This window comes from Bufo bufo, chromosome 6, assembly GCF_905171765.1.
Source record: "Bufo bufo chromosome 6, aBufBuf1.1, whole genome shotgun sequence".
In the NCBI taxonomy this organism is placed as follows: Eukaryota; Metazoa; Chordata; class Amphibia; order Anura; family Bufonidae; genus Bufo; species Bufo bufo.
Genome location: NC_053394.1, coordinates 38,070,508 through 38,085,876, shown reverse-complemented (window position 1 = coordinate 38,085,876; position 15,369 = coordinate 38,070,508). Strand labels below are relative to the sequence as shown.

Below are 15,369 nucleotides of genomic sequence, written 5' to 3'. Positions count from 1 at the left end.
CCTGATGAATGCTCCGGCCGTCTTTCAGCATTTTGTTAATAGTATTTTCTACCATTTAATGGGGAAAATGATGATTACACTTACCGGTAATCGTATTTTCCTGACCCCACGACAGCACCACTGAGAGATGGCTCCGCCTCCATGGACAGGAAACCTGTAGCATAAAAAGGTGGAGCCACTCTCCCACCTCAGTGGGTTTACAGAGTATGAGAGGGACTCCCCTTTTGGTTAATACAATATACATATACTTTTTTTTTTTTGCATCTCACCACGTGAAATTTTTCACCAACCACCACCTTAGGGAGGGAATTAGACGGGTGCTGTCGTGGGGTCAGGAAAATCCGATTACCGGTAAGTGTAATCATCATTTTTCCCCTCCCCCACGACAGCACCACTGAGAGAGATTACATAGAAATCAAGGGTGGGTGACAACCTCTAATACTTTAGTACCAAAAAGTAGGTCAGAGATGGAATCAAGTTGAAGTCTATAGTGTTTGTAGAAGGTAGACGGAGAAGCCCATGTGGCCGCCCTGCAGATTTGGTCAATAGAAACACTAGACCTTTCTGCCCAAGAGGTAGACACCGCCCTAGTAGAGTGTGCCTTCAAAGATAGCGGAGGAGACAGACCAGAACAGGAGTAAGCTAAAGAAATTAGCTCTCTAATCCACCGGGCGATGGTACTTTTTGAGGCCGCATTACCTTTCCTGGCCCCTGCGTACAGGACCAACAAGGATGAGGATTTTCTCCAGTCCTTGGATCTCTCCAGGTACTGGATCAGGCACCTTCTTACATCTAATAAGTGCCATCTTTCTTCCTCCTGAGATTTTGGCTCTGGAAAAAAGACTGGGAGAAATATTTCCTGCAACCTGTTAGTCTTAGAAGGTACTTTAGGGATGAACTTCAGATCTGGCCTCAGTATCACCCTATCCTCGCGTATGGTCATGAATGGGGTATTAATAGATAGTGCCTGGAGCTCGCTAACTCTACGTGCTGAAATAAGCGCTATCAACATAACCAATTTTAGCGTAAGATTTTTAATTGAGCAATCCTCAATGGGTTCAAATGGACGAGTAGTCAAGGCTTTTAAAACCAAGTTCAAGTCCCAGGGGGGAAATCTGGGTCCCCTGACTGGTGCAATCCTATCCACTGCCTTGAAGAACCTAACTATCCAGGGATCCATGGCCAGGCTCCTACCACTCAAACCTGAGAGTGCCGAAACCTGAACCTTCAGGGTACTTTTTGCTAATCCTAGAGATAGCCCTCTCTGTAGAAATTCTAATACCTGTTTGGTGGAAATCCTTTCTGGCCAAATACTGGTGTCGAGACCTGCAAAGGATAGAAATCTCTTCCATATTCTGGCATAAATAGTATTAGTTACTTTTTTCCTGCTACTAAGAATGGTAGTAACTAGTGCTTCCGAGAATCCTTCCTTAATTAAGTGTGCCCTCTCAATCTCCATGCTGTGAGATTTAAGGATTCTATCTCTGGGTGCATTACTGGGCCCTGCCTCAGGAGATTCGGAATCCATGGCTCTGCTACCGACATGGATCTTAGCAGGGAGAACCATGCCCTTCTGGGCCAGAAGGGGGCTATCACTATCATGTTTGACTTTTCCTCCCTTATCTTTTTGAGTACTCTGGGAAGGAGTTGCAGAGGGGGAAAGGCATATCCCAGATGAAATTTCCATTCTAGGAGAAAGGCATCTACTCCAAACGGGGATTCGTAAGGGCTGAGGGAGCAAAACCTTTCTATTTGTCTGTTTTCCCTGGTGGCAAAAAGATCTATATCTGGTATCCCCCATAGATCCACTATTTTTGCAAACACTGCTGGGTCCAGGGACCACTCTCCCTGTTTCAACCGATGACGGCTTAGAAAGTCGGCCTGGACGTTCTCCTCCCCCTTTATATGCAGAGCGGATATGTGAGCTAGATCCCCTTCTATCCCTGCGAATATTATCTCTGTCTCTCTCATCAAAGATCGGGATCTGGTACCTCCCTGACGGTTTAGGTATGATACCACCGTCCTGTTGTCCGACATGATCCTGACATGCCGGTGTTGCAGTTCCGGAAGGGCTGTCCTTAAGGCTAGTAGTACTGCTCTCAATTCTTTCCTGTTGGAAGAGAACTGTTTTTCTAACGGGGACCATATCCCCTGCCTCAACTGACCCCTGAAATGTGCGCCCCACCCCCATGGGCTGGCGTCCGTTGTAATTACTATTGGATCGGGGTGATTCCACTGGACACCTTGGTCTAAGTTTCTGGCCTCCAACCACCAGTTGAGGGAGACAAGGGTCCTCTGGCTGAGACATATCTTGGAGTCCAAGGTCAATTCCTTTCGTTTTGTTGTAGTTAATATTTCCCATTGCAAAATCCTTGAATGGAACTGTGCCCATCGTACTGCTGGAATACAGGCAGTCATCATACCCAGTATGGACATTGCTTTCCGGACTGATATCCACGGATTCTCCTGGGTTCTCCGGGCTTCGTTCTGGATTCTGGTTATCTTTTCTGAGGGAAGAAACGTTCTCTGTTGAACCGAGTCCAGCTGCAATCCCAGGAATGTCTGACTTGTGCTGGGCTCTAACCTGGATTTTTTCAAGTTGATTATCCAGCCCAAACGCTCCAGGATCTGAATTACTTTCTGGACTGAATTCTGGCATTCCTCTCGTGTTTTTGCTATAATCAAGAAGTCGTCTAGATAGGGAAGAAAAATAATATCTTCCTTCCTGATAAAGGATGCCACCTCCGCCATCACCTTGGTAAAGGTTCTCGGAGCCGTTGATAGGCCGAAGGGCATGGCCTGAAACTGTAGATGTCTGGTTCCCTGGTTCTCTATAACTGCTACCCTCAGAAATTTCTGAGCGCGGGGATGCATCGGGATATGTAGATATGCGTACTTCAAATCTAGTATTGCCATGAAACATCCCTGAAATACTAAATGGATTGCCGACTTTATTGTTTCCATCTTAAATCTTTTTATTACCAGATGTTTGTTTAGTTGTTTTAAATTTATAATCGTCCGGTAGGAACAGTCCGGCTTTTTGACTAAGAACAGAGTAGAGTAGAAGCCCTCCCCCTGTTCTGCCCTCGGTACTGGTATTAATACTTTTTTCTCTATCAACAAATCCACTTCTCTTGACAATTTTTTGGATTTCTTTGTAACCACAAACTTCTGAGGAAATTGTCCTCTGAACTGTAGTTTTAAGCCCTCTGTCACAACTCCAGTCACCCATTTTCCTGCAACTTCTCTCCAGGCGGAGGGAAATTTTTTTAGTCTCCCTCCTACCTGTGATCTGGCGTCATTTTTTGGACAGCTTGTCCTTCTGGGAGGAGGATGAACTTCCGAACATGAATCCCCTACCGCCTGACCCTCTAGGTCTGGGGAACTGATCTCTATCCCCCGGCTGTCTCCTTCCCTGAAACCTGGAAGGATTCTGAAAGGGACGTCTATAAGGCCTAAATTGAGAAAAAGAAGACTCCTGAGGCATTCTCTTTTTCCTATCTGCTGCTTTTTCTAAGAGAGCATCCAGCTCTGGGCCAAACAAAAACTGCCCCTGGCAGGGGATACTACATAGCCGCTGTTTAGAGGCCATGTCGCCTCCCCTCCAGTTCCTCAGCCATAGGGCTCTACGGGCAGAATTTGAAGTTGACGCAGATCTGGCCGCTAGCCGAACCGCCTCAACGGAAGCGTCCGATAGGAAATCCGCCGCCTTCTGCAGAGTTGGCAATGAGTTTAAAATCTGATCCCTAGGACACTTATCTCTCAATTGTCCCTCTAGTCTTTCCAGTCACAAGGCTAAGGACCTGGCCGTAACTGTAGCTGCAATATTAGGTCTAAAGGAGGCTGTGGATGCTTCCCAAGTATTTCTAAGGCAAGAGTCTATCTTCTTGTCCAGCGGGTCTTTTAAAAACCCCATATCATCGAATGGTAAGGATGATCTCCTGGAAACTTTAGAAATGGCCACGTCTAATTTAGGTGCTTTATCCCATGAAGTTGTAGCCTCTTCCTCAAAAGGGTATTTTCTTTTAAAATTCTTACTAACAAAAGCTTTCTTATCCGGCCTCTTCCACTCTTTTTCAATTAAAGCCGATATGCTCCTATGTAAAGGGAAACACCTTCTTTTCTTTTCCCTCAATCCTTCAAAGACTGTGTCCGACATAGACCTATCTTCTCTGACGTCTTTTAAGCAGTTTTTCCGTGTCAGTTACTGGAAACAAAAAAATTTTCTCCTGTTCTTCTTCCTCTAGGGATGAATCCTCTGATACCTCATCCCTATCTTCATCGCTAACACCTGTAGATTCTATGTCTGAATCCGCCTTTTCTAGTGTCTTTTTAGACTTCTTTGAAGATTTAAGGGTCTCCTTGACTTCTGTTTTAATTAATTCTCTAATGCCCTTCATGAAGTTCGGAGATTCTTCTGCCAGAGTCCTCTCAATACAATCCTGGCATAATTTTTTGGTATACGATGAAGACAAGGGGCATTTACACAATGCACATTCCTTATATTTCTTTTTTGACGCTGCCTTTTTAGGTGCCGTCTAAAAAGAAGCAAGTGATAGATACAAAAAACATACTTTAGTATCCTCATAAGTATCCCGTATCTTACCCCCTTAGAAGTCTTCTATACCGGCGCCTGCTTTTCAGTCTCAGCATCTTCCGGTCTCTTATCCTCTTCCATCCTAGAGGCATAGAGGATATTAACAATAATAAATATGTTGCAGGGAACAGCACCTCTCCTCTGAGAGTTCCACATGTTCCCTGGAAGAGCCTGCAACCGAGGTGTCCTCACCCTTCTGCCGCTTGCATCAACTCTGTTGCGGAGAGAAAAAACACTGGCCAAAGTTTAAGTGAGGTCCGCTGACCTCGATGCGTCTCTGAGAAGTGCCGGCAGCGAGAACCCTTTTATTTCCGGTCACCTGACCGGAACTCTTACTGTGGAACGCACGTCTTACCTGACGTCATTCCTGCGACTTCCGGTCGGCGCTCCGGCGTGTTCCACTGATCCGGCTTCCGCCTGCAGTCCCTCCTGGGTACACGCCTGGGACAGCCGCCCTCTGGCGCGTCCTCCGTTAGCCGCATCTACCCTGCGGCCCCACGCGGTCACACTCCTTCGAGGGACCGGTGCCTCAGTCCTAGGATGAACGGCTGGCCTGGACCAACCTCCACCCCTCAGGTAACCGTACCTGGCGACTGGTATGACCCATGGCTCTCTAGGATTTCCTAGTATTTCCAAGCCATGGGTCCCTAAAAGGAAAACTTGCTACAAGTCTCCTGCTCCAGGACAGGAAACCTCACTGAGGTGGGAGAGTGGCTCCACCTTTTTATGCTACAGGTTTCCTGTCCATGGAGGCGGAGCCATCTCTCAGTGGTGCTGTCGTGGGGAGGGGAAAATTTGTATTGGTGTATCTTGATGATATTTTGATTTTTTCCCCTGATGTTCAGACCCATCAGGATCATCTTTTTCAGGTTCTGCAGATTCTGCGGGGAAATAAATTGTACGCCAAGCTGGAGAAATGTCTTTTTATGGTATCGGAGATTCAATTTCTGGGTTTTCTCCTCTCTGCTTCTGGTTTTCGCATGGATCTGGAGAAGGTCCGTGCTGTACTTGAGTGGGAGCTTCCTGAGAATCAGAAGGCATTGATGCGCTTTCTGGGTTTTGCGAACTATTACAGAAAGTTCATTTTGAATTATTCCTCTGTTGTCAAACCCCTCACTGACATGACAAAAAAGGGGGCGGATTTGTCCTCTTGGTCGGAGGAGGCGCTTGCAGCTTTTTCTAAGATTAAAGAGAGTTTTGCGTCTGCTCCCGTCTTGGTGCATCCCGATGTTTCCTTACCTTTTATTGTTGAGGTGGATGCTTCCGAGGTGGGTGTGGGTGCGGTTTTGTCCCAGGGCCCTTCTCCTGCCAAATGGCGACCCTGTGCCTTTTTCTCTAAAAAACTCTCCCCGGCAGAGAAAAACTATGATGTGGGAGATAGGGAGTTGTTGGCCATCAAGTTGGCTTTCGAGGAATGGCGCCATTGGTTGGAGGGGGCCAGGCACCCTATCACCGTTTTTACCGACCATAAGAATCTGGCATACTTGGAGTTGGCCAGGCGTATGAATCCGAGACAGGCCAGATGGTCTCTGTTCTTCTCCAGATTCAATTTTGTTGTTACATTCCGCCCTGGGATCAAAAATGTGAAGGCTGATGCTCTCTCTCGCTGTTTTCCGGGAGGAGGAAACTCCGAGGACCCGGGTCCCATTTTGGCGGAGGGGGTAGTTGTTTCTGCTCTATATTCTGATTTGGAGGCCGAGGTCCAGGCTGCCCAGACTGAGGCACCTGCCCGTTGTCCTTCTGGGAAGTTGTTTGTGCCTCCTGAGCTACGTCACAAACTCTTCAAGGAGCATCATGATACTGTTCTTGCTGGTCACCCCGGGAGTAGAGCCACGGTAGATCTCATTGCTCAGAGATTTTGGTGGCCGGCTCTTCGTAAGTCGGTGGAGGGTTTTGTGGCTGCTTGTGAGACGTGCGCTCGCGCTAAGGTCCCTCGTTCACGGCCTTCAGGTTCCCTTCTCCCGTTACCCATACCTTCCCGTCCTTGGACACACCTGTCCATGGACTTTATCACGGATCTTCCTCGTTCCTCAGGGAAGTCGGTGATCCTGGTGGTGGTGGACCGTTTTAGCAAGATGGCTCATTTCGTACCTTTCCCTGGTTTACCCAATGCTAAAACGTTGGCGCAAGCTTTTGTCGACCATATTCTTAAATTGCATGGCATTCCCTCTGATATTGTTTCCGATAGAGGCACGCAGTTTGTGTCCAGGTTCTGGAAGGCTTTCTGTTCTCGCCTGGGGGTTCGGCTGTCCTTCTCTTCTGCTTTTCACCCGCAGTCGAATGGTCAGACTGAGCGCCTCAATCAGAATCTGGAGACATATTTGTGCTGTTTTGTGGCAGAGAACCAGAAGGATTGGTGTTCATTTCTCCCTCTTGCTGAGTTTGCTCTGAACAACCGTCGTCAGGAATCTTCTGATAAGTCACCATTCTTTGGTGCATATGGGTTCCATCCGCAGTTTGGGACATTCTCGGGAGGGGCTCTTTCTGGTTTACCTGAGGAGGAGAGATTTTCCTCATCTTTGTCTACCATTTGGCAAAAGATTCAGAGTAATCTTAGAAAGATGAGTGAGAAGTATAAGCGTGTGGCTGATAAGAGACGTGTGCCTGGTCCGGACCTGAATGTGGGTGATCTGGTGTGGTTGTCTACAAGAAATATTAAACTGAAGGTTCCCTCCTGGAAATTGGGTCCCAAGTTTATTGGGCCTTATAAAATCTTGTCAGTCATCAATCCTGTTGCCTTCCGTCTTGATCTTCCACGGGTTTGGAAGATACATAATGTATTTCACAGATCTCTCTTAAAACCATATGTCCAGCCCACGGTACCCTCCTCTTTGCCTCCTTCTCCGATTTTGGTTGATGGCAATCTGGAGTTTGAGGTTTCCAGAATTGTGGACTCTCGCATTGTCCGCGGTTCTCTTCAGTACCTCGTTCATTGGAAGGGTTATGGTCCTGAGGAGAGGATGTGGGTTCCGGTGTCGGACATTAAAGCCACTCGCCTCATCAGGGCATTTCATAGGGCTCATCCTGAGAAGGTGGGTCCTGGGTGTCCGGAGTCCACCCGTAGAGGGGGGGGTACTGTCACTACCAGAGCTTTGAGATGTTCTCACAGCTCTGTTTCTCCACCCCTGTGATGATGTCACTACTAGAGCTTGGAGGAGTTCTCACTGCTCTGTTTCTCCGCCCCTGTGATGAGGTTTTTACTTTCTGTTTCCTTCCTCCCAGCTGTTCCTCCTGCGTTTGATTTCCCTGCCTTTAAATCACCCCTCCTCCTTTGTAGGGTGTGGATTATATTTCTCATTTGAGTTGTAGCTCTTGCTTGAGTATCTTCACTTGTAAGCTATCATTTCACTGGACCTGTGTTCTGCTGCAGCAAGTACTCCGGATATTGCCAGCTGTCTTTGGATCCGTCTTCTCTGCTGCTGCAGCTCCTTCAGCTAAGTGTGCAGACATTGTAATGTATCTGTTTATTTTCTGACTGGATCTGAGGCGACCACGGTTCCCTCCATATACTGAGCAGGGCACCGGTGGCCGTGCCCCTTCCACTATTGTAGGGGTTACAGTGGTCATCAGTCTTAGGTACGCGGGCATGCCTCGTTCCACCATTTGGATCCGGGCATGTGCTTTAGCAGCATAGGGAGAGCTTTGAGGGTCTGACAGGGGTCACCCTTTATCCTCCCTAGTTTGGGTCCGGTCAGTAGCTCTATTTACTGTGTATGCTCTCGTTGCTCACATACAGCCGTGACATTCTGCAGTGGGGAGGGCTGAAGCCAAAAAGCTCGGCAGAGTGTCTGACATACTGACGTCAGAACTCCTTTCTGCTCAGGGCAATATTGCTGAAGGCCCACTCAGAGTTAGCTGTGGGTGGGAGCACCACTGTCAGGACGTGTCATAGTGCCAGACACCAGATTGCCAGTCTGGCCCTGCCTGCCTTATAACCGGGCCCTGTGCACATGCCCACAGAGACGGCCCTGAGTGCCCCATTTTGCATGCGTGCCATAGGTTTGCCACCACAGCCCTATAACAAAACCACTGCATAAACCTAAACATGACCCGTAAACAATAATTACTGTATACAGGACGTCTAGCAAATATATCAAACCAATATAAGCTATTCAATTTCTGTTTAGAATTATCTAGTTATATAATGGATAACTGTTATGGCTCCACAGGTTTTCTAAACTCCGGTGTCAATCAGACCAGAGACTTCTACCTAGTTTACAGACTATACCTATAGTATTACCAGGAAGAACATGGAGTATAGTTTCTCAGTGTCATCCGTGAGGGAGGTAGCAGCTAACTTCTCATACATGCTAATTTCAACAAAAAACAATATAGAAACAGTCTGTGACATAACTTCATAAAAAGAGAGGCACGACATGGGATTTTTACGACAAATAAACACTTAAAGGTAATCTATGTGATAAACTGACTTTATCCTTAGGTCTATAGCGTTGGCCAAAGCCCTCAGAACTTACTTCGTTCTCTACTTTAATGTACTCATCCACACGCTCAACTGCAACAATATTGGTCTCCAGCTCTGCCGTCAATCGCACCAACCAGTCCAGTGTATTCGTAATCTGTACAATAAGAAATAAAAATATAATATATAATGATTTGATGCTCAACGGTCGCAGGAGCCCTCCTCAACTCAACTATATTACCGTCCTCATGATGGTGATACAGTTTAATAATGTGGCTTGGGCGGCAGTAGTTTTTGCCGTCCTGCAGTATTTGGTTCTGCTGGGGCGATATTCTGTGCTGCACTACGGTACTGCAGGCCCTGCCTACTTCTGTTGTTCCCGCCTACTTGTTTCGGGTCATGTTCTGTCAATTTGGACCGACCTACAACATGGGGCCACTTTTATTCTTTTTTCTAGGGCCACTTTAAGTTCCAAATCTGCCCCTGCATGGAAACACTGGAGAACCAACGAGTAGAACTAGTCCAAAGTTCGGGACATACTTCTCCTAAACTAATAAAGCACATTAAAAAGGACTTGGATGGATTGATGTGTTGGTGTAAATCAGAAAAAAATAGGCAACACCATATTGTTTACTTCTATGGGTCCTCCTCTAGCCTTCGAATACTTCAGATACAAGGATATTTAAAGGGGTTTCTGCTTTAAACAATCGCTACTCAGTTCCTTGTCAAAAGGTTGATTACAGAAAGTGTCCCTGTTGGGACCTCTAGCAATCAGCAGTAATCAGTGGGGAAAACTGGAAGTGCTTAGTTTCTCTGCAGCGACACCACTAGAGAAGTCAATCATTACAATGCAGTAATGCAGGACAGGTCCTTCAGAGGCTTAGATGCTTTTTGTAACAACTATCCACTCTGGGTTTTCGAAAAAGCACAACTCATTTATCGTCTTTCTGGTTCACATTGACTCACACTGAGTGCTGCGGAAATGGATAGTCCAACAGTCCCACTGTCCACCGTGCCACGGCCTAACACAGCGAAGAGAGCAGCAAAGAACACTGTCAGGTTCCCAAGAAAATCAAGTCGAATGGCCAGCCACCTGCAGACACATCACATAATAAGGAGATTACTAGAGATTACTCCAGATTATCTACTCACATGCCTTATCAATTTCTTAAGGTCCCTTTACACGGGACGATACAGCAGCAGATGGTCAGGAAGGAATCATGCTATCGCTGTGTATGCCATCGCTCGTCCCCATACACAGCACACAGCACAATCTGCTGCGGGCAAACGATAATTTTTGTTACCGCACAAATGATCTATTACCCGATGAATGAGCTCGTTCATCGGGTAAATCGTTGGTACATTTACCCCACCAGATAATTGCTATGAAGCGTTTTTATGAATGCTCGTTAGCGATTATCTACGGAATTCTCAGCCCGTGTAAAGGGCCCTTTACCTGTTGGACACAATCCAGGAGTAAACGCTCTTCTGGTTGATATTTAGGGTGTCTTCATTGTGCTGGATGAATCTCTGTTGATGTCCATGAGCTCGGATGATTGACAGACCAGAGACTGTCTCCCCAAAGTGAGAGTAGATGGGTGACCTGGTGATTAAATCCAGACGTCTCAGCTGACGTGAGGTGGCAACATAAAACCTCTGCAGGTACAATGACAATAAATTATTGTTATAATAAAAAGACATTTACAGGATTATGGGTCATTAGGGAACATGTAATCTATAAGAGAAATCTAGGAGGGGTAGGAGCATGACACAGTAATTTTTAGAATATCAAAGACATAATCCCTGTGTTACTGTGTAAATTTGGGGATTATTTTATAGACTTGAACACTTATTGCTCTGAAAAGGAAACTTTAGACTCCTCTGATGTTGTGTCATTTAGCTAGTAATTTTCCCAATAGCTTTTATAGCTGTGTTGCACTCCATTGGTGGCTTTTCTTGAGGTCCAGACACTTTAACTAGCCCTTTAAGGAATGTAATAGAAAGAAATAAACATGGGGAATGGAATGGTACTGGATGCCCTGGGTGAACTGTGAAAGTAGGACATCACCCCATGGAAGATGAGGAAAGGAAGCAGATGCTTACCTGGACTAAATAATACACAATGGCCAGTGGTATGATGACAGCGGCAAAGATTGGTGTAGCCAAGGAGATCACAAACAGGAGGCCGATCACTCCCAAGATGCAGATAACCCAGTTCCGGAACGATATGGGGATGGTTTCATCCACACTGAGGATGTCCTGGAAGCAAACAACAACATATTGTCCTATTTGGCATCATAGGCGGCACAGCCTATTGCATTAGGGTGTGCACCCTAAAGCACAAACACACGCCGCGCGCGCGTGTGTATGTATGTATATATTATATACACATACACACACACACACACACATATATATACAGTACAGACCAAAAGTTTGGACACACCTTCTCATTCAAAGAGTTTTCTTTATTTTCATGACTATGAAGGCATCAAAACTATGAATTAACACATGTGGAATTATATACATAACAAACAAGTGTGAAACAACTGAAAATATGTCATATTCTAGGTTCTTCAAAGTAGCCACCTTTTGCTTGGATTACTGCTTTGCACACTCTTGGCATTCTCTTGATGAGCTTCAAGAGGTAGTCCCCTGAAATGGTCTTCCAACAATCTTGAAGGAGTTCCCAGAGATGCTTAGCACTTGTTGGCCCTTTTGCCTTCACTCTGCGGTCCAGCTCACCCCAAACCATCTCGATTGGGTTAAGGTCCGGTGACTGTGGAGGCCAGGTCATCTGGCGCAGCACCCCATCACTCTTCTTCATGGTCAAATAGCCCTTACTTTCAAAGTTTTCCCAATTTTTCGGCTGACTGACTGACCTTCATTTCTTAAAGTAATGATGGCCACTCGTTTTTCTTTACTTAGCTGCTTTTTTCTTGCCATAATACAAATTCTAACAGTCTATTCAGTAGGACTATCAGCTGTGTATCCACCTGACTTCTCCTCAACGCAACTGATGGTCCCAACCCCATTTATAAGGCAAGAAATCCCACTTATTAAACCTGACAGGGCACACCTGTGAAGTGAAAACCATTTCAGGGGACTACCTCTTGAAGCTCATCAAGAGAATGCCAAGAGTGTGCAAAGCAGTAATCAAAGCAAAAGGTGGCTACTTTGAAGAACCTAGAATATGACATATTTTCAGTTGTTTCACACTTGTTTGTTATGTATATAATTCCACATGTGTTAATTCATAGTTTTGATGTCTTCAGTGTGAATCTACAATTTTCATAGTCATGAAAATAAAGAAAACTCTTTGAATGAGAAGGTGTGTCCAAACTTTTGGTCTGTACTGTATATACAGTGGGATGCGAAAGTTTGGACAACCTTGTTAATCGTCATGATTTTCCTGTATAAATCGTTGGTTGTTACGATAAAAAATGTCAGTTAAATATATCATATAGGAGACACACAAAGTAATATTTCAGAAGTGAAATGAAGTTTATTGGATTTACAGAAAGTGTGCTATAATTGTTTTAACTAAATTAGGCAGGTGCATAAATTTGGGCACTGTTGTCATTTTATTGATTCCAAAACCTTTAGAACTAATTATTGGAACTCAATAACAAGGTTGCCCAAACTTTCACATCCCACTGTATATATATATATATTTATATATATACACAAATACACTCTGCATACATACATACAGACCTGCACTATCAATATAATGAAGGGAGAAGAAATCATTTTTAAAGTTACTGTATTTTTCGCCCTATAAGAAGCTCCGTCCCATAAAAAGCACCTAGGTTTTAGAGGGGGACAATAAGAAAAAATATTTATAACACCTGAGGTCAAACCACCAATCAGACCCCCAATGTTAATCAGACCTCAGCTGACAGCCCCAATAAGACCCCCAATGTTAATAAGACACCAATAAGACCTCAGATCAGACCCCCAATCAGACCTCAGCTCAGACCTCAATGTGAATGACCCCCAATCAGACCTCAGATAAGAGCCCCAGTGCCCCTCTTCAGCCCCCCAGCAGCCTCTCTTCAGCCCCCAGTGCCTCATATCAGCCCCCCAGTGCCCCTCTTCAGCCCCCCTGCAGCCTCTCTTCAGCTCCCCAGTGCCTCATATCAGCCCCCAGCAGCATCTCTTTTCAGCCCCCAGTGCCTCATATCAGCCCCCCAGTGCCCCTCTTCAGCCCCCCAGTGACTCATATCAGCCCCCAGTGCCCCTCTTCAGCCCGCCAGTGACTCATATCAGCCCCCAGTGCCCCTCTTCAGCCCGCAGTGCCTCCATCAGCCCCCAAGTAAAATAAAATAAACACTTACCTTTCCTGCTCCGGACGCCGCCGCGCCTCACTGCCCGTGCTCGGTAATCCTCTTGTACAGTCTGCTGTGTGGGCGCGCACAGTGTGAGGTCACAGCATGGCCTCACACTGTGCGCAGCCTTCACAGTGGAGCGCCGGGGACCAGGAAGAGGTGAGTATAGCGCTTTCAGCGCTTCCCAGCCCTACTTACAAACGAGACGGAAGTGCAACACGGAGGTGATAGAATCTCAAGTCGGCTTAACACCCCGTGCGCACACCTATGTTTGGCATCTTCCACAAAACGTGTCAAAATAATCTTGAACATCCTGGGCCCCAATGCAAAATCTCTAAAGGGACCCTACTTACTATGTGCCATTCATAATACGGAAGCTGCTACTGGCTGTTACATCACTATGGATGAACCATCATGGTGCCCAGCAGCAACTAGACAATGTGGTCAAGCGACATCATTATGGACAACATGTTGTCCAGCCAGAGTCTAAAAACAGGAGTGAATGGAGAAAGAAGCAGAATTTCACAGATAGGTAGTGAGCAGTCTTTCTTACTATTTTATGTGGTGGAGCGTCTAGGTGTTTCTGACTATTCAGGAAACTCAATGTCTTGTTACTTCACCTTTACAAGGATTCTTACAAAGGTAATTTTATCTTAACATGCTAACATTCCTGCCCCAAACCTGTGAGCTCAGGCACCTGCAAAATGTGTTATCCTTTATATTAGTAAAAACATTACTTTAAATGAGACTGAAAGGAACTGACGTTGGCAAACCTGTTGACAATGCGTCCAGTTGGAGTGGTGTCAAAGAACTGCATAGGAACGTGCAGGATATTTCGAAGTAATTGTGAATGGAGGAGCCGTGATGCACGTACTGCACCGACAGCAACCAGAAAAGCACCGAGGAACACAAAAATACCTAAAAAAAATACATATAGAACCCATTAGTATCTCCATAGCGTGTAATACTGCCACACAATAGAGGAATATGGATCAGAGACAGCCCCTCTCAGAAAGGATCCAATTAACAGCTGAAGGACATCACACCCAGTCAGACATTTCCCCTGTAGCAGCCATAAAGATGAATGGCTGTCATGTATTACATAGATGGCTCAATTGTTATCTTGATAATCTTAGCTTTTATTTTCTTGGTTTTATAAATAAAATACATAACAAAACAAAGTTACCTTGTGCCACCCCCAGGGCTCCATACACCCCGACCCGCATGTCTCTCTGTGAAGTTGGATAGCTCTGATTAAAATAAGTCACAGCGTCCGACGTCCAGTCACTGATCCAAATGTTCTGTCCGACAGAGGACGCGGTCTGTAAAAAGTAGCTCGCCAATATCGAGGAAGAGTAAACCCATCCAACTGCACGAAGGTACTTCAGATACACAGAGAACTTCACCTGCAAGAAAAGATACACTGGATCAGATTGATCAAAAATAGAACAGGGATAAGGAGAAGTCATCAACAGCAACCACTTCTAGATCTGATGTTATTTTTCAACATGAAAGCAGAATCCAGATCGGTTCTACGAGTAGCTGTTCCACTTTTCTTTTACCCGACTTTTCTCTAAATCTGACCTTGATGTTATTGTCAGAATGCATCAATCTTCATTGTCTAGTATGAGCCTTATCTTAAAGGAGTTGATGAGGATTTTGATACTGAAGTGAAGACCTATTCTTGCTGGACCCCTGCCGATTTAATATTGATGGCCTATCCTTACAAACATCAAAGTCCTGGACAACCCCTTTAAAAAGCTGAATAACAGATCTGTCAGATACCTAGCAGAACAGACAAGTTTGCCACAAATGCTGCTGGCAACTGCCACCAGGAACAGTTAGCTAGATCTATTTCTATTATTTCCATATTTCCATTGCGTTCAATAGAAGTACAAGTGCACAGTATGAGCAGTGAGCTCCCCCTGGTGGTGGATGCAGTCAGCCAGAATACTTTCATTGAATTCGGTGGCACAGCACTGAGCAGCATTCTGCTATCAGTAGTGTTTATCGGGGGCCGC

The 15,369-nt window shown here is 45.6% G+C and overlaps 1 protein-coding gene across 1 annotated transcript in view; it reads right to left on the bottom strand.

Moving 5' to 3' along the window:
* LOC121003108 (canalicular multispecific organic anion transporter 1-like) overlaps positions 1-15,369 on the bottom strand; it is a 67,709-nt gene that overhangs the window by 42,586 nt on the left and 9,754 nt on the right. The window contains exons 5-10 of the mRNA XM_040434686.1: positions 14,535-14,754; positions 14,112-14,266; positions 11,121-11,276; positions 10,474-10,673; positions 9,984-10,110; positions 9,073-9,174 (exon numbers count right to left, since the gene is read on the bottom strand). Of these exons, the coding sequence (XP_040290620.1) occupies positions 9,073-9,174; positions 9,984-10,110; positions 10,474-10,673; positions 11,121-11,276; positions 14,112-14,266; positions 14,535-14,754 (960 nt within the window). The remainder of the gene's footprint in view (positions 1-9,072; positions 9,175-9,983; positions 10,111-10,473; positions 10,674-11,120; positions 11,277-14,111; positions 14,267-14,534; positions 14,755-15,369) is intronic.